This window comes from Desmodus rotundus, chromosome X, assembly GCF_022682495.2.
Source record: "Desmodus rotundus isolate HL8 chromosome X, HLdesRot8A.1, whole genome shotgun sequence".
NCBI lineage: Eukaryota > Metazoa > Chordata > Mammalia > Chiroptera > Phyllostomidae > Desmodus > Desmodus rotundus.
This window is the reverse complement of record NC_071400.1, coordinates 66,376,021-66,393,798: the sequence shown is the minus strand read 5'-3', so window position 1 is coordinate 66,393,798 and position 17,778 is coordinate 66,376,021. Positions and strand designations below refer to the sequence as shown.

At 47.7% G+C, this 17,778-nt stretch overlaps 1 protein-coding gene across 3 annotated transcripts; it reads right to left on the bottom strand.

Moving 5' to 3' along the window:
• Nucleotides 1–5,578: 5,578 nt before the first annotated feature.
• On the bottom strand, nucleotides 5,579–16,961 carry TFE3 (transcription factor binding to IGHM enhancer 3). Of its 3 annotated transcripts, none has more exons than XM_024580047.3 (10): nucleotides 16,559–16,961; nucleotides 14,127–14,240; nucleotides 12,909–13,212; nucleotides 12,243–12,302; nucleotides 11,677–11,781; nucleotides 10,101–10,218; nucleotides 9,640–9,696; nucleotides 9,391–9,466; nucleotides 7,849–7,996; nucleotides 5,579–7,374 (listed from the first exon to the last, which is right to left on the bottom strand). In XM_024580047.3, the coding sequence occupies exons 1-10, from the start codon at nucleotides 16,672–16,674 to the stop codon at nucleotides 6,931–6,933; spliced, it is 1,542 nt and encodes a 513-aa protein (XP_024435815.1). In that variant the 5' UTR covers nucleotides 16,675–16,961; the 3' UTR covers nucleotides 5,579–6,930. The 3 variants fall into 3 exon arrangements, with proteins under 3 accessions (XP_024435815.1, XP_024435814.1, XP_053773300.1); XM_024580046.3 differs by having other exon boundaries at nucleotides 12,057–12,302; nucleotides 16,559–16,960; XM_053917325.1 differs by lacking the exon at nucleotides 16,559–16,961 and adding an exon at nucleotides 13,840–14,001 and having other exon boundaries at nucleotides 12,057–12,302.
• Nucleotides 16,962–17,778: the final 817 nt, after the last annotated feature.

Sequence of the window (17,778 nt, the reverse complement as noted above, 5' to 3'; positions counted from 1 at the left end):
TCTTTTATTACCTAGTTTTAGGACTTCCATTTAGCTAGATTTCAGGCAGTTCTGAATGATTTTTCTGTAGTTTAGCTGTAATTTTGATGTAGTTGTGGGAGGAGGTGAGCACCTACGTTGCCATCTTAACCAGAAGTCTCTTTAATGCAGTTTTAGAGTAGATGTAAGAATATCCCATCTCACTCTGGTCTGTGTGGCTCAGTTGGTTTGGAGCATCATCCCGTAAACCAAATGGTGGAAGGTTTGATTCCCAATCAGGGCACATACCCCGGTTGTGGTTTCAATCCCCAGCCAGGGCACATATAAGAAGGCAACCAATCGATGTTTCTCTCTCACATTGATGTTTCTCCCTCTTTCTTTCTTTCTCTCCCTTCCTCTCTGTCTAAAGGCAATGCAAAAAAATGTCCTCAGGTGAGGAAAAAAAATAAAAGAATATCCCATTTGCTAGTCTATACCAGAATTTCACAATATATGTATATAAAATAATTATGTTGTACACTTTAAACTTACACAGGGTTGTATGTCAATTATGTCTCAATAAAGCTCTAAAAATTAAAATTAAAAAAGAAAGGATCATTCTCAGTAGTCAGAATACTGAGGTTTAGGCAAAAACTGTAGTCCTCCCTATAATTATGATTCATTTCTGCGCATATTTTTCTTTTTTTCTGAATTTTGTACCACTTGGGTTTTTAGATGCCATAGTTGTATAGAAAATTTTTAGTATAAATTTAAAATATATTTATTTTCATTAATTCAACATTTAGAGTAAATATGCATACTATGTATTTAATTTATATTAATTATTCATATAAATTATAATTTTTAACAATAAAATAGGTGTGTGTAACAATATGTATCAAAAAAGCAAAAATCAATCATAACAAACAGCAGAAAACTATGCACCAGATTCCCAGACAAACCTGGTGAAAAACAAGTAGCGCAAACAAATTTTTAGTAGAAGAATTTAATAATAGTGAACTGTTTATCAGTGGTTTAAGTGAGTAAAGTATAAATGTGTCCTGGTTAATTTTTTCCTGGTAAAAAAAAATGTTCTGAATATGTTTGATATCTGATGAGGTTTCATTTTTAAAAAGTCAAATATATTAATACATGAAATTTGTATTACTTAAGTGCTCTTAATATTTAAAAATTCACACAAACATGTACTGTAATAAAAACAAAACTTTCCCTTTTACCTTGCAATACTGTAGATTGCAGCTTTAAACAATGGAAAAAACCTGTCGACTTCCCTCAAGATGGAACAATGACCTTCAAAAGAAATTTCAAGTGAGAGATTTTTATGTCATTGAGCCTGCCTGCTCGCCTCCACCCCGCACAACCTACATGACCCTTGGGGTAGTCAAAGTGCGGGGTACAATGATGTTGTGATGTAAAATTTAGATATTTTGGGCATCATGGATTGCTTTGCTTTTTTCCCAATATTGATTAAAATAGTATTAAACCCGATTACTGAGTTTTTTTGGCATACCTTTACATTGTGCACCCAAGGAAAGCGCCCCACTTGCCTTATCCTAATTCCAGTTCTGGTTAGGTCCTTTCTTTTTTTCTGGTCTCAAAATCCTTGCCTTTAATGGGAGCTCTTAGCCCCTTTATATTTCATGGAGTTATTGATGTGGCAGATTAAGCTCTATCACATCGTTATGTTTTCTATTTGTTTCTTCAGATTTTCAATCTTCTGTTCTTCCTTTCTCACCTTCTTTTGAATTAACCAAATACATTTTAATATTCAATTGCTACTCTTCTACTGGCTTTTCAGTTGTACCTACTTTCATTATTTTCTTTACAGGTTGCCCTGGTGATTACAAAATTCATACTTAATTTATCACAAATTAAAGTTAATATTGTACCATTTCATATGGGATGGAAAACATTTGCAGCAGTAGTTTCATTTCCCAAATCCTGTCCTTTGTTATTGTAACATACATTCTAAACCCCACAATTCCCCTTAATCTTTTTGAGGCATGTTTTTAGAATATTTGAGAGAGAATCTCTAGGCACTCTAGGCCTGAGGTGGCTGTACTCTTAAGGCTGGGCCTTTCTGGTGTGTCTATTTCTCATTGGAGTATTGGGTGAGGGCCCGCCACTCAAGCTAGTCAAAATACCAATGTAAGAACTGTGCAAGAATCCATTCAGCTGATGGAAACCCAGGACTGATCTCTGCTTGGCCTCACAGTGTCTCGCTCTAAGCCTGCACAGGCTAGTATTTAGCTAAAGACCTAAAACACCTGTGGTGATTTCTAGAGGCCTATCTCTACAAAGTTTCTTTTTTTGCTGCACTCAATCCTGAAATCTGATCAACAACCCTACCCCCCTAGCTCAGGAGTATCATAATCTCTGTCTAGGCTCCACTTTTCTACTAGGGGGGTAGGAAACTGACACAGGTTTCCTACTAGGGGGTAGGAAACTGACACAGGTTTCCTACTAGGGGGTAGGAAACTGACACAGGTTTCCTACTAGGGGGTAGGAAACTGACACAGGTTTCCTACTAGGGGGTAGGAAACTGACACAGGTTTCCTACTAGGGGGTAGGAAACTGACACAGGTAGAAGAAAGGTCAATGCGGGCTTCCCTTCTCTCCCACCAAACACCATCCAGGGGAGCACAGAAGGTCTGGGAGCCTTGATAAACACATCTGTAGAATGATACTAGTTCTGGTCTCATGGCCTGCCCCCCTAAAAAGCTGGAATTGACAGATGGAGACAAAAACAACTTTGTTTACTTAAATACACATCCTGTTTTTCCTTGTCTTTTGTGAGCTTGACACTTTTGAAGAATATGGGTTGAGTATTTTGTAGGACATCTGGCAATTTGGGTTTCTCTGTTATTTTGTCATGATTGCACTGGGTTTATGGGCTTTGGAGGAAGAATACTATGGAGGTGAAATGTCCTCATTGCATCACGTCACAGGGTACAGCACAGCCATTCCTTATTACTGGTGACATTAACACTCCTCTCTTGGTTAAGGTTGTCTTCCAGATTTCTTCACTGCAAAATTACTATAAAATCACGATTGCACTTTTCATACTCTTGTCATTAGAAGAAAGTCACTGAATCCAGCTTATATTCAAGAGGAGAAGGGGAATTACCGGTAAGCCCAACTCTTAGGGGGAAGAGAAACAAATACATAGGTGTTTTTTTTTGCACTTCGTTGGTGCTTTTTTTTTTTTTTAAACAAATTGAAGGCAAGACCCTCCACCAACGAAGAGTCACTTTATGCAGTGGTCTGGAACCAACTCTGTATTATCTCTAAGGTATGCCTATATTTAATAAATATTTTGGAGGCGCTACTTTACGGGTGTGCAACTATCGCGTTTGCCTTAAAGTTTTGCCCACTTATTTTAGCATTTATTGGATCAGATCTGCAGAAATTATTACTGTGGAATTCTAATGGTAATTTTCTATTTTCCTCACTCCTCCTATATTTATTATTTGGAATTCTTACATAAGGGAGTTGCCCCAACTCTATCATTTATTCAACCGTATCACTTATTTATACATCATGGAATCCTGGATATTTATTGTTTGGACTATAATGCAATACTATCATTTTCTTGGTTGCTCAAGTTGTTCCAGCTTTGGCCATTGGGAGCTCTTTCAGGTTGGCTCCTGTATCCTTATGACATACTCCCATCTCTTTCCTCTTTTTTTTTTTTTGGTACTTCCTTTCTGGCAGTAAACAATGCTCCAGACTCGTCTTGTATTTCATTAGCCTGGCCTTAAAATCAGCCATTTCTCCAAGGAGCCCTGGTTCCTTTTGTTAGAGAGTAGCGTTTAGAAACCAAGATCTGGGTACTAGGTGTATTCATTGCTTTTGGAATCACAATGTCTAGGTCTCCTCAGTGGGCAGCCTGAGGAACTGTCAGAGACCAAGATGTAACAGCTAAATGCAATGTGGAATCTGTGGTAGGGTGCTTCCAAGATGGTCTCTCAATGTCCCCTAATATTCATGGCCTTTTGTAGTCTTCCCTTCCCTTCAGTTACTTGATTCTAACCAACAGAATGCTTGGACATTCAGGGCATGGCGCCTCCATGATTGGATTACAAGAGATTGTAGCTTCTGTTTTGCCAACTCTCTTGCTGGCTTTGATGAAGCAAGTTACCATGCTGTAAACTGCCTCGTGGAAGGAAAGGTACAAGTGGCAAGGACTGAGGAACCTCAGGCTGACAGCCAGGAAGAACTGAGGCCTCACAATTCAACAGGCTGCAGATTAACTGAATCTTGCCCCAAACCACAGGAGCTGACAGCAGATCCTTCCCCAGTTCCACTTTGAGATGAGTGCTTAATCCTGCCCATCTTCCTTGATTGCACCCTGGTCAGAGCCTCTGGAGTAAAGGACCCAGCTAAGCCAGCCTTGATTCCTGACCCATGGAAACCAGGAGATAATGAACGCATCTTTTTAGCCACTGAGATTGTGGTAATTTATTATACAGAAATAGATGACAGAGTATCCTTACTCAAATCTTAGAACAGAAAAAAAAATATTCGTGGAAAAACCAGTGAAATCCAAAGTCTTAAATTGACTTTCTGTACTGTGGCAATGTTAATCCCTTTGCATAGATAATGTGCCATGGTTATGTAAGATGTTAACATTAGGGTAGCTGGGTGAGGGGGTATGGAAACTTCCTCTAATGTCCTTACAACTCTTCTGTAAACCTAAAATTATTTCAGAATAGAAACTTCAGTAACATTTCTCATGTTGTTTTTATAAAGTAAAAATAATATAGCAAATTTGAGGAGAAAAAAAATGGTGTTACAGAATCACCAGTCTGGTGGTAGATTAACCAGGCCTTAGAAGTCACAGTGTGATGATAAGCTAGAAAGTAGTTTGCTCAGTCTTCTGGGGAAGACAAAGGACCAGACTGGATTCTAGTGCTCAGGGGTGGTCGGCCAGGGGAGACACAAGACCAAGCCTGACGCCTGTCCTGGGAGTCAGTCTGTCTGGTTGAGAAATTCCAGGAATATTTATTCCCAGCCTTCAAGATAGTTTCGTCTGTTCACCTCTAAAATTCCCCCAAAATGTCAACATCAGCTCCAAAGTGGAACTGCTTGCCTGTCCCTGACTTTTATGGTTTGTCTTTGCCTCTTATCCAACCTGGAATGCTTCTACTACCAGCCAGTAGATATCTTCACACTTCCTTAGCAGTTTCAAAAGTGAACTTGCAAGAAAAATCTTTGCCCCCTCTGCCCTCAGTGACATTTCTCGAACCAGACCCCTCATTCACCTAACTCTACCATTTAGGTCTTCTTCCATTTACCAACGGTATATCTCCAGATACTTAAATTCTATTACTTGGTTTCTTTAAATGTGAATGGAAATAATTATCAGCACTTTTACAGTATTCCTTAGAATAAATTAGGTGAAGCACCTAATAGGAAGGTACCCGACAGGCAGTTATGGACTGACTGCTTTTATGTGCAGATTGTTTTCCTCCAGCCCTGATTCCTAGTTAAATTCTTTCATCCATCCCTCTTAAATCTATTTCTTCCAAGAACCTTCCTTCCTCCTGGCCTGCATGAGCCATGCTCGCTGCACAGTCAAAGCAAGGACAGGAGACTCTTTGCCAAAGATAAAAGCGCATCAAACACGCCTAGCATTTATTTAATCACAAACCTACAGACCCCTCAGTACACCCTTCTTGGGGCCTAGCCCTAACAATCCAAAGGCGACAGCCTTGTGTATACGTGGTAGGAGGGGTAGGGAGTGTCTGTTGATAACTCTGAAACAGGAACGATTCCTTCAAATGGAGAGCTGCGTGGAGGCCAGAGGTTGGGGGTTACCAACTTCTGAGTAGGGGGGGTCAGTAAAAAATCAGATAAACAAAAGAGGAATACATGATTTTACAACCCTTCCTCCAAGCCTCTGCCTTGGTGGGACAGGCTTCTACTTTTTTCCCAGGCTGGGGAAATCCCCAGAAGTGTCCCTTCCTTCATTGTGTTCCTCTACATGTTGAAATAAAGTAACAGGTGCTGGTTCTGGGAACCTGGACTCAATATCCCCTACTACCCATCACCTCCCCAAATGATCCTCCAAGGAAGGAGGAAGGAGGCATCTCTGTCCAAGGGTAGGGGCCTAACTCACTCCTGATCTAGGTCTGGAATGTCAACCCACAAGATTTCAAGATCTGCCCCCCTTCCCCAAAAGCAAGGTCAGCTCAAAGCCTTCCTAGGTTAAATCACCATGTTCTCTCTCAGGTTAAGGAAAGGATCCTAAGTACCACTCCTCCCTGCAGTGGAATGCTTGGATGGGATGTTGCTGAGGAATAAGGACTGTGATCTCCACATGGTGGCCTGACCTTATACATTCTTCCATACCTGAAATACTGGTGGCTGGGCTCTTCCTATAGGGAAGGCACATGGCCCGGCTCCTCCATTGCTAGGCCATGACCCAATTTCTCAAGTAAAGGGTCTGGCTCTCATCCTCGCTTCTGTTTCTGACCTGGGCAGGGCAGGGACCATAGTAAAGGGACAGGGGTTAAACCCCAGGGTGGGAGTTCCATCATTTTGACTCCTCTTCCTTGCAAGCAAGAGTGGCCATTATGAGGGTGGATAAAACAGCATTCTGACACATCCTTATCCCAGACCTGGCTAGGGTAGTTCCCAGAGGACAGGGACAGACCTCATCCTGTCTCCTTCCTTCACCTGGGCAAGGGTGGGTTCCACGGAGCAGGGGCAAGGCTGGGATCTCCAGTGAACAGGCTCTGCTGACAAGGTGCTGGCTGGACCTATGGGGAAGGGGCGGGGCATCACCTGAGTCCTCCTCCTTGCCTGTTATAGGGGTGGGGCCTCATCTCTTCCCCCAGAACACCTGGGCAGCGCAGTCTCATAGGAGGGCAAGGGAAAGGTAGAACCTCATCTTGACTTATCCTCCTTTCCTGGGTGGGGAAATCCCAGGGGAGGGGTAAGGCCTGATCAGGACTCGTCCTCCATGCTGAAGCTGCTGCGGCGGCTGCTGGCCTTAGAGACAGCGGGAGACACGGAAGAGAGCAGGGGGTCAGAGGCAGCCCGCAGTGGGGACAGGGCGTCCCCTGGCAGTCCCCCCAATACCCCCTCCTCCTCCTCCATCAGAATGTCCGTCAGCCCCAGATGGAAAGGGTCCCCTAGATCCCCCAGATGGTCGCTGGGAAAGTGCAGGTCCAGAAGGGCATCTGAAGGTGGCACTGGGGGCTGCTGATGGGGAGCACCCTGGGCAGGGCCCCCCCCTGCATGAAACGTTGCTACGCCTGGCCTGCCCTCCTCCTCAACGTCCAGCTGCTCTGGCTTGAGGTTGTCAGAGGCTGAAGTTGTGGCCAGGGAGACCAGCCCTGGGGTGGGAGGGACCGGCAGACCATGGATCTGGGCCTGCAGTTCGAGCTCCTGCAAAAAGTATGGGGTAGGTGTAGGATAAGATGGAGTTCAGAGGCAGAGGAATGTAACAGTTAGGACGACAGGTTTTCTGGGGTCACATTCAGCCTCTACCACTCACTAGTCGCATAACTTTAGGCAAGATGCTTAAAGTTTCTGAGCTTCAGAGGCCCAATCTGTAAAATGGATATAATACTGGTCCCTGTCTCATAGGGGTATTGTGACGATTCACTTATTAGTAAATGGAGATAAGGTCTTGTCACAGTGCATGGCACAAGATAAACGCAATGCACACTAGCCAATATTCATTATTATTCTTTTTAATAATGTTATGATTACTACTTATCACCATTATCATGATGATGGGAGTTGGGAAGCCCCGGGATCCCCCATTTATGTCAGGAGGGGAAATTCTGGTCTGTTCTTCCTCTGCCTCTGCATTCAGGAAGCCCCCCTCACCCTTGCCACCACCTCCTCCTTCCAGACCTGAATTCGGAGCTGCAGGCTGCGGTTGGCTTGCTCCAGAGATCGCTGCCGGCTCTCCAGGTCTTTGGAGCGCTGCTGCTCCTTCTGCAACTTGCGGATATAATCCACAGAGGCTTTGAGGATGGTGCCCTTGTTCCAGCGCATCTCCCTATGGGGCCGAGGGGGAGGAAAAAATAGAGTGCTGCATTTGGAGTCTCTTAGGATCTGGGGGTGTTGTGCCAGGTAGATGGAGTATCCCACCCCGTGCCTAGATCTTGAGGTAGGGGTACATCAAGGGTATAGAATGCTCACCTCCTGCCTGGAACCTTTCAAACCAGGAAGCCCTTTCTGACCTGACTCTTTACTACTTACTCCTCTCTCCTCTGACTCTGATTCATCTCACTACAGCAACACTGGCTTCTCAATGCTCCAAGGACATGTAAAGCCACTCCCACTTCGGGGCTATCAGCCCAGCTATGCCCTCTGCCTTGAACACTCTGTCCCCAGAACGCATAGCTCCTGCCTCCTCTCCTTAGGCAGTTTATTCCAATGTTGCTTTGTCCACTGAGGCCTGTTCTGTTCCCCACCCTCTCCTCACCCCAAATTGTAACACTCCCCAATCCAATGTTGCCTCATCTTCCTCCTATTCCTTTTTTTAAGATTTTACTCATTTTTAAAGAGAGAGAAAGAGAGGGAGAAAGGGAGAGAAACATCAGTGTGTGAGAAGAACATCGATTGGTTGCCTCTCACAAGCCTCCAACTGGGGACCTGGCCTGCAACCCAGGCACGTGCCCTCACTGGGAATCAAACCGGCAATACTTTGGTTCGCAGGCTGGTACTCAATCCCCAGGGCTTTTCTTTTTTCTTTTTTTAAATTTTAGAGCAAGAGGAAGGGAGGGAGAAAGAAAAGAGAGGAAACATTGATGTGAGAGAGAAACCCTGATTGGTTGCTTTCCAAACATGCTGCGACTGGGGGCCAAACCTGCAACCCAGGCATGTGTCCTGACCGGGAATCAAACCAGCAACCTTTCAGTTTGTGGGACGATGCCCAAGCAACTGAGCCACACCGGCCAGGGCTCTTCCTCCCATTCTTTATTCTTCACAACATTCATCATAACTGCAGGGATTATACTTATTTATCTTGTTTGCTGTCTGTCTGCCCCCACTAAAATATCAGTTCCATGAGGTGAGGGATTTTTGTCTGTTTTATTCCCTCTGGTTGCCTCAGGGCCTAGCACAGTACCTGGCACGAAGCAGAAGCTCATTGTTTCCTGAACAAATAAAGGAAGCACAAAATAAACAGAAAACGAAGTGCCAATGATGTATGTACAGTGACCTGATGAAGCACGTGGACCATAATGTCATGAACCTAAAATTTTAGGTGGAGACATGGTGAGACAGAATAACCCTGGCTCAGGGTGAGGAAAGCTGGTTGGGAATGGGCCAGAGGAGCAGAGCCACTGGGTGCTTCCCACCCAGGGTAGGCCTCCCTGGAAATGATTTTAGGAGATTGTGGCCCCCGCCCCACCTTCTGCCAGCCTGGGACTCCCAGCCAAGACTCACGGGTCACTGGACTTGGGGATGAGGGTGCCCAGCTCCTTGATCCTGTCGTTAATGTTGAATCGCCTGCGACGTTCAACTTTGGAGAAAGGGGAGAAAAAAGAGTGGGTAAGAATCAACAGGCCAAGGAGGGAAGAGGAGAAACTGGGACATTGGAGAACTGCTGCAGGGAAAGGCGCCCCAAGGCAGGAGGGGGCACAGAGTGAGGAAGGGCTGCAGAGCATGCTGGCAAGGGCACGTGCTCTCACTCACTTAGGTTGTGATTGTCCTTCTTCTGCCGTTCCTTCAAAAGGGCCTTGGCCTCTGTTTCTGGAAGAGAATGAAAGTAGTCAGGTCCTTCTGGAAAAGATGTAGGGCAGCATGTGCTACTGAGGTAGGCCTTGATGGGCAAAGGCAGAGGAAGTGACTTTAGAAAAAATGCCACTCTTGCTGGGGAGATGGGTGGGGGGAGGTGGAAGAGGGCATAAGGGGGATACATGGAAATGGAAAAAATACAAGTAAATAAAAAATTTTTTCAATGCTACTTTTTATTATTTTTCAAGAAGCCATGGTGATAGACCATTTATTAAACCCAAGACAAGAGTCAGCAGGGTGGCAGCAGGACCATGAGCCATGTGGACAAAGAGTCCCTGTTTCTGTCTGCTTAAACCCCTTCTCCCAAAACCAGGCCCACCCCCAGACCTGGCAGACATGGGGCAAACCCTGGCCCTTACCAGAGATCTCTCGTTTGATGTTGGGTAGCTCAGCTGGGCAGGAGTTGCTGACAGTGATGGTAGATGTGGCCACACCCTGACTACTGTACACATCAAGCAGATTCCCTGACACAGGCAGCTGAGGGCAGGCATGGCAGAGAAAGGATAGTTGGCAACAGACCACAGGCTTGGCCTCATCTCAGAACTAGGCCCCCTATCCTCCACACATCCCCAAAGACAGGCCCTCTAATGCAAGGAGAGGCAGCCTGTACAGGAACCCTTCCTCCTCCTCTAAGGGAAATTCACATAGCGACTGAATAAGGGAGAACAGGGTCAAGTGGATCTACCCTGCTTTGCTGGGGACAGAGTCTGCCCAGCCTGTTCATCATGCCTCTGCAGCCCCTTAAATCACTCAGTGAGCTCTGAGGCCCCTCTCCCAAATTCTGGGGCTAACTCTGAGAAGAAATGCTGCAAAACCACCCTTTAAAGGTCTTTGTAGGCTCTGATGGAACATTTCAGTCTATTAGCACCCCTCTGTCCCCCATCCCAGCACAGCATTCCAATTCAGCATTCTTGGAACACTCCAACCCAATCTTCTCAGACCTTGGGAAATTGTCATGGCAATGTTCCATCCCAAATCTGGCCTTATGGAGAATTCCAGCCCAATCTCCAGTCTTTGGCTGTGACTGCGCTGCACCACCTTACATACATGGTCTCCAGCTGCCATGCACCAAGGTCCTAATGCTAGTATGTTCTTGCGTTTTCTGATCTCCCAGGATTTCTTGTCCAACTACACAACTAGCACTGCTTTTATGTCTGTCTAGATTGCTTTTTCCCGTTTTCACTCTCCTGAAAATACTCTAGGACAACATACTAATCTGGAAGTAATTAGTTGCATCTCTTGATGAGATTTCATCTCTTGAAAGCCCCTCACCAATCTGCTGGATCCATCTAATATGAGGCCCCAATCTCTAGTCATGTCCACATCAATAAAAAGTTCTGATAAACTGGTGTCATTTTTATATATGCTTCTATCATCTTGATAAGTTGGAGAGAAACAAAACCATAGTCATTTGGTATGCCCGAAAGCAAATTATGGGACTCTTGGGATATTATCAGACTGTTGTAATTTATTGGCACATCCCTTACTCTAGAAAGTTTTATCCACTCTTTACAGGTCCTCAGTCTCTTGGCACGGTTCACTGCAAGAGACATGGTACATGGAATCACTTCAAGGCCCAATCGTACCATGTTTTGAGACTTCTAGTGTGTTCCAATCTCTTGGTACACTCAAAATGCTAAGAGTCCCATATCACAGTCTCTTCCGCAGTGAAGCTCGAGCACCTCGCTACACCCTAGTATCTCCGTGAAGTCCCCATTCTGTATGTACCAAAATCTATGAAGTCTACCTTTCCATGCAATCCAACACAAGGCCCCAGGACACGGCTATTCCCTGTTATCATCACACAGTTTTCCCTCTCTATCTTAATACAACCCAAGGTGACAGTCTCTTATACACACAGCCAGTCCTGGTGCAGTCTCGGCGACACAGGGATGCACTAATTGTCAGAACAACTTTGCCATCTTGGGACCTTACTGTGCTGGGGAGCTGTAGCCCTGCAGTGCCTCCAGGTAGATAGCTGAGCATCTCATCATTGTAACTGGACTCCAGGCTGATGATCTCATCAATGACATCATCAATCTGGGGAAAGAAGTAAATATGGAAGAGGGTTAAAAGAAGTTGGAGGGCGGCCCTGGCTGGTGTGGCTCCATGGATTGAGTGCCGGCCTGCGAACCGAAGGGTGGATGGTTCGATTCCCAGTCAGGGCACATGCTTGGGTTGTGGGCCACGTCCCCAGTGGGGGGTGCACGAGAAGCAACCACACATTGATGTTTCTCTTCCTCTCTAAAAATAAATAAAATCTTAAAAAAAAAGTTGGAGGGTGGAGCATAGAAAGGTTGCCTGCAGCCACATACCTCCTTCTCTGAGCTGGACCCGATGGTGAGCAGTGCCATAGGGCTGTTGGGGGCGCTGCCTGTGGGGCCAGTAGCATGGGTGGCCTCGGGGGCAGGGAGCGGCTGGGCACTAGCAGCCCCCGGTGGTGGGGTGAGGGCCTGGGAAGCCAGCTTGGGCCCAAGTGTGGTGGACAGGTACTGTTTCACCTGCTGCCTGCGCGCCTGCTGCAGGTGGTAGCGTGTTGGGTTCTCCAGATGAGTCTGCACCTGTGGAATAAGGGGAAAGAGGGACAGGAGGGGACAAGGTAGAACAGGGCTCAGAAGGGTGACTCTGGGCGTACTAGGCCCAGAATCTGAGAACCCCCCAGGACCCAAATACTGGTAAGTTTCCCCCAGGACCCAAATTCCCTTTCTTGGAAATCCCTCACAGCCCCTAGGATCCACCCATGGATGGTAGAATCCCTCAGTTTCTGGAGCTCCCTCCATCACAGTCCCCAAGACTCCACCCCTGTTTCTGTCACCACCTAACACACCCAGGAACTACATATTGCTTTCCAAGACATCCCAATGGCCAAAGAACTCCTAAGGCATCACACATACATGAAGCTTTTCCTACAAAGCCATTGCTCAGACCCTAGGGCCCTCTTGGGGCACTTACAACCCTCCATGGTCCACCAAGACATTCTATAGCCCTCAAGAACCCCTCGCAATTCCACAAGAACATCTCAGAAACCCTAAACCCAATGGGACACTAGCACAACCTACTTTTAACAGTACCTAAAGACTTTCCTTAGAGCCCCAGGACGTCACTTAAAAGCCACCAGGACCACTTCCCAGTCATCAGGAGCCCCTCCCAGGGCCTCTGGACCTTACCTTGAGCACCTCCCTGGGCACCTGAGCAGGGGGAGGACGGCCCAATGTGTGGCCCCCAGCAGAAACACCAACCACAGAGATGGCAGGAGAGGCAGGTGCAGGGCTGGGGAAGGGAGAGGCTGCAGCCTGTTCCCGACGCTCACGCCTCTCCTGCTCCTGGGCCTGGGCCCGCATTAGCTGCTGTCGCAGCAAGACCCGCGATGAAGATGAAGATGACATGGCAGGGGTCCGGGAACCCACTGCAGAAGATGATGTAGACAGTGTAGCTGGGGTGGCTGGTGTGGCCTGCAGTGATATTGGGAGGCTGTGGAATGAGAAATATGGGGCCACAGGTAAGCTAAAAGTCTAGTCCCGAACCGAATCACAGTGTGATGGAGTAATCACAGGAACCAGGCCTGGTAGCAGCCCTCAGAGGTCAGTCTGGTGGGGGGATTTTAGCCTTCAGTCCTTATGGTGAAGCCTGGATTTGGGTCTGTTCATATATTGAGCAGAGATGCCACTGCTTGGCTCTGGCAGAAGGGCTTTATCCTATTTAAAGGAGAGTGGAAGGAAGAAGAATTGAGGCTGTGGCAGTAGACGTGGATACAGAGGGCTCTTATGCTCAGTTTGGGGCTGGAAATGCTCCCTCAGCTCCTGGGGGCTTAGCATCAGGCTACAGTGTAATCACAGGCTCTTCTTCCTCCCCTGCCTGGGCCTCTAGTCCCAGGACTAGTCAGTCTTGAAAATCTCAGAAATTTCACAATCCTCTCTTCCTGCCCCTCTTCCAGGTCCCCTCCCCTTTCTTAGAGCCCAGGCCCATGACTCAGCACATTTCGACTTCCCCCAGCTTGGGGAAAGAAAAGACTCGCAGGGGTTCCTCAAGGGCCTGGGGTGGGTGAGTTTGTTGAGTGGGGTCGGGGTGAGTAGGGGTTGTGGGTATGGCTCCGCCTACGTGGGCAAAGAGCTACAGCAGGCCCTGCCCTGCCGTTGGGCACTCCAGGGGGTGTGCAGGTGGGGTTGGGGGAGGCAGCTGAGGTCTAGACGGAAATACTATAATCCTAGCTTGGCCACCCGCTTTCATGTGCATGCTTTTTCTGGCCCCTCATTTGACTATCTGGAAAATAAAAACTTGTGGAGAGAATGGATTGGGCTGGCACTGAGGGCCTCTGCCCACCAAGAGGGAATGGAGGGACCTGAGGAATTGGGAAGGGAGTTGGAGGGGAGTCCGAGGAGACATACCTTGAGCGTACTGGTAAGGGCTGGCTTTTGAGTTCGTAAAAACTGTCAGGATCAAGGACGTTTTCTAATTCGATGTCAGCAACAATCCCGGATTCCGGAAGCAAAGAGTTCAAGCTGAGGGTGAGGTAGGGGTGGTTGTTATTGTAGGAAGACCTCTGCCCCTCCGAGAGAGAGAGAGAGAGAGAGAGAGACAGACAGACAGACAGACAGACAGACAGACGGAGAAAGGAGGGAAACAGTTATCTCTAACATTCAGCCACTCCACTGGTTACCACCACCATGAATTCCCAAGTCTTCTCTCCTCCCCTACCCCGTCCCCTCTCCATTCTCTTTTGCTGTGTTACCCATAGTCCCTTAAGATTCAAAATAATAAGAATGCCTGGATCCCAACACCTTGCTCTAACACTCACATGTAACCACAACCTGGGTTTGAGGAAAATGGAAATGAAGAATGAGGAATGACAGATTCATTTTGCAAGCTTCCTGACTTTGCATTTAGAGTTCTCCCACCCCCATACCCCCTACTGTTTTCCTGGCAGCTGAATGTGAGCCCACGTTTGTCCACACACATGCCGCACGGTAGGGGCATCCCCTCGGTATAGCAGTCCGTTGTAGCACAAACTGAAGCATCACAAAGAGAACCGGGGTCAAAGATTCACTTTATGGAAGGATCCACCACTTTGCAAATGAGTTTCCCCACCCCAGTCAGAGTTCATGGGATGCCAACACATACACAAATACAAAACGGGAACATCAAAGGCACCCCTCGGTCCAACAATCTGGATTTACAAGAGGAAGAATTTGGGTGGAAGATCCACTTTATGTGAGCTTTCTTTTCTTGGCCAGATGAGCCTGCCCACAGCTCTCCTGGCTTTTTTGGATAGATCGAAATGCACATGCTTCCAATACCAACACCCACTGACATACAAAAGAAGCCATATACACCCCTCGCTTTCAACTATTCCCACTACTGTGATGATCTAGGTTGTTATAAAGGCATTAGAAGATGGTGAATCCATATATGTAAAGGCTCCTGCTCAGCCCTTGATGCTGGATGCAAGACCCTATTTTGCAAGGAACATCGAGATGCACAGATGGATATGCATCCTTGAATTTAGTCAAATATTTAAGAGTCCTGAGATTGTGAATGACTACACTTGACAAGAATTCTCTCCCCTCCCAGGGGATCTGTCCCCCTCCTTTCCTCATCCTCAGACCTAAAACCACCCAGGAAGTTGGGAAGAGGAAGCCAAAGGATCCGCTGAGCTCAGCACAATTCCAGGCAAAAAGTAGGCAAAGCCCTCTTCCCAAGCTTACACACCCGTTGCCCAGAACTTAGGAGAAAGGGGGCTGGGCTTCCAAGGCCACTGAGGGCAGTGAAGATTAAGAGATCACAGAGGACCCACCCAGATAGGGATGGGGCAATTGGTGTTCACTCCAGCTCTGGGGACAGATTCAAGATTATCCCCAGGGTCTGAGAAACAAACTAGGAGGGTGAGATAAAAACAACGTGTGTGTGTGTGTGTGTGTGTGTGTGTGTGTGTGTGTGCGCGCGCCCAGGGGGTGAGAAGGGCTTGGCTTGCTGAGAGGTTAGGGCAGGTGACAACAGTAACAAGACCCTCCTCTGGGTTCCCAAATAAAGTCTGAAGCCTTCTCTGAGCTAAGATGAGGCACCAACTCCATCACCTCTGCCTACCAGTCTCCCATTTAAGCCCCAACAGTCAGGTGGAGGTGGGAGTGTGGGGGGGGGGGCTTTTTCACTATTTCTTATCCTTGATAAGATTCAGCTAGGTGGACAGGGATGGGTGAAGAGATTATTCTTGTCAAGTCTTGATTAATATTGCTTCTCTTGCTCACACACACTCATAAGGCTGGTCCCACGCAGCATATCTGAGATACCCCCAAATCCCTCCAGATTCATATTATCCCCCAAAACAGCCTCCAGCAACCAGCTACTGGAAATCACCAAGCTCCCAAGATAGCACCTCTGTCCTGCAAAACCCCTTCTCTGACACACAGAAAAAGTCCCTTACAATCAGTGCCTCATCTAGAGAGTGCCCCCTCAACTTCATCCCCCTCATGCCTGACTCAAGGACCCCAAGTTACGCTTCTAATCAGAGTCTCAGTCCCCTAAACTCAACTACCCTAAACCAGTTTCTGGACACAACGGAGTATGTCCCTCTAGATCCAGTCAAGACACCCCCACCCCAAAACTGAACCAGGCCTCCCTTAATGCACTTCCACGACTGCTTTAAGCCTCAGTCCATGTAGGCCACCAGTGGATTCCTTAGGTGCCCCCCCCCCAGACGGGTGCCCCAACGTCCTCCAAGCCCAGGCCGAAACCCTCTAATCCCAGTCCGGGCCCCCAGCTGCATGCAGATCAGGATCCCGCGCACCCCAGTCAGCACTACTGACCCCAAGCGGCCCCGCACCTGAGCAGCTGGGCTGAGTCGGTCGGACTGCGCTCCTCCAATAGCACGAACACGGCTCGAGGACCCTCTGCGCTAGCCTCTACGCCGTCCCGGGCTGGCTCGGATGCATGAGACATGACGCCCGGCCCCGGGAGAGCCCTGCCAGGCCGGTCGGGCTTCAGCCCGACCCCCCCTAACAAAATAAGAGTACCCCTCCCCCTGCTCGCCACCGCCTCCTCCGCTAAGCCATGGAGCGAGCTCAGCGCGGGCGGGCAGCGTCGGGAAGATGGGATGGGCTGTGAGTCATCCTCCGCCCCGAACGGACCTACACCCCCCGCCCAGAACCTAACCCAGGACGACCGCCCTCCTCCCGCTCGTCCCCTTCCTCCTCCTCCCAGGGCTGGGGAAACTCCACAGGAAGTGACCGCATGTAGGATAGACTGCTAGCCGGGCTCCGCCCTCTAAGTGAGGCGGCCAATCGTCTAGGGCTTGTTCAAGAATCGGCTCTAAACCACGCCACCGACGCGGAGGGAAAACTAGATTAGCCAGCCCTCATTCACAGGCGGGGTAGCCTAGGCTTCGCTCAGAGACGAAAGCAAATCACTGAGAGGCAATTTAATTAAGCCACGCCTCCTCGTCGCAAAGTACCCTTCTGCAAGACTTTAAACCGCTCCTTGGGTCCTCTGCGCCTGCGCACCGACAGCCAGTCTACGCTTAGGTTTTCAGGCCACGTTTCTATCTACGGAACCGGGCCCCTTCTCGGCCAATATTCCTAGACCCCGCTCTACCCTCAATCTAAGCAGGTATATTTTCCTGGAGATGTGCACCAGAAACCCTGCCTTTTCTGTACCCACAGTCCAGCCACGCAACCCGTCTTCCTGGGAGCGCTCTGCCTACTCTATGTCTTCTGGAGCGGTTGTTGTACTAGGTCATTGTGCTACACAGTAGGTGCTTAATAAATCCTTGACAGATGGATAAATGAGTAGGAGGATGGAAATGAGTTCTGATCCTTTAGGTCAATGGCTTCTGGAATCTTAAAGACCAGGGTTTGGATATGGGCAAGAGACTTCACCTCTCTGAACCTCAGCTTTTCTGACCTGTTAAATGGAGGTCACAGTAACTGGCAGAATTGTCGTAAGGATTAGAGATAATTTATGAAAAGGTTGTTTGGCATACAATAGTCTTTCCAAAATTAATTAATTAATTAATTAGTGCACTGATTCAACAAACATTTGTGGAGC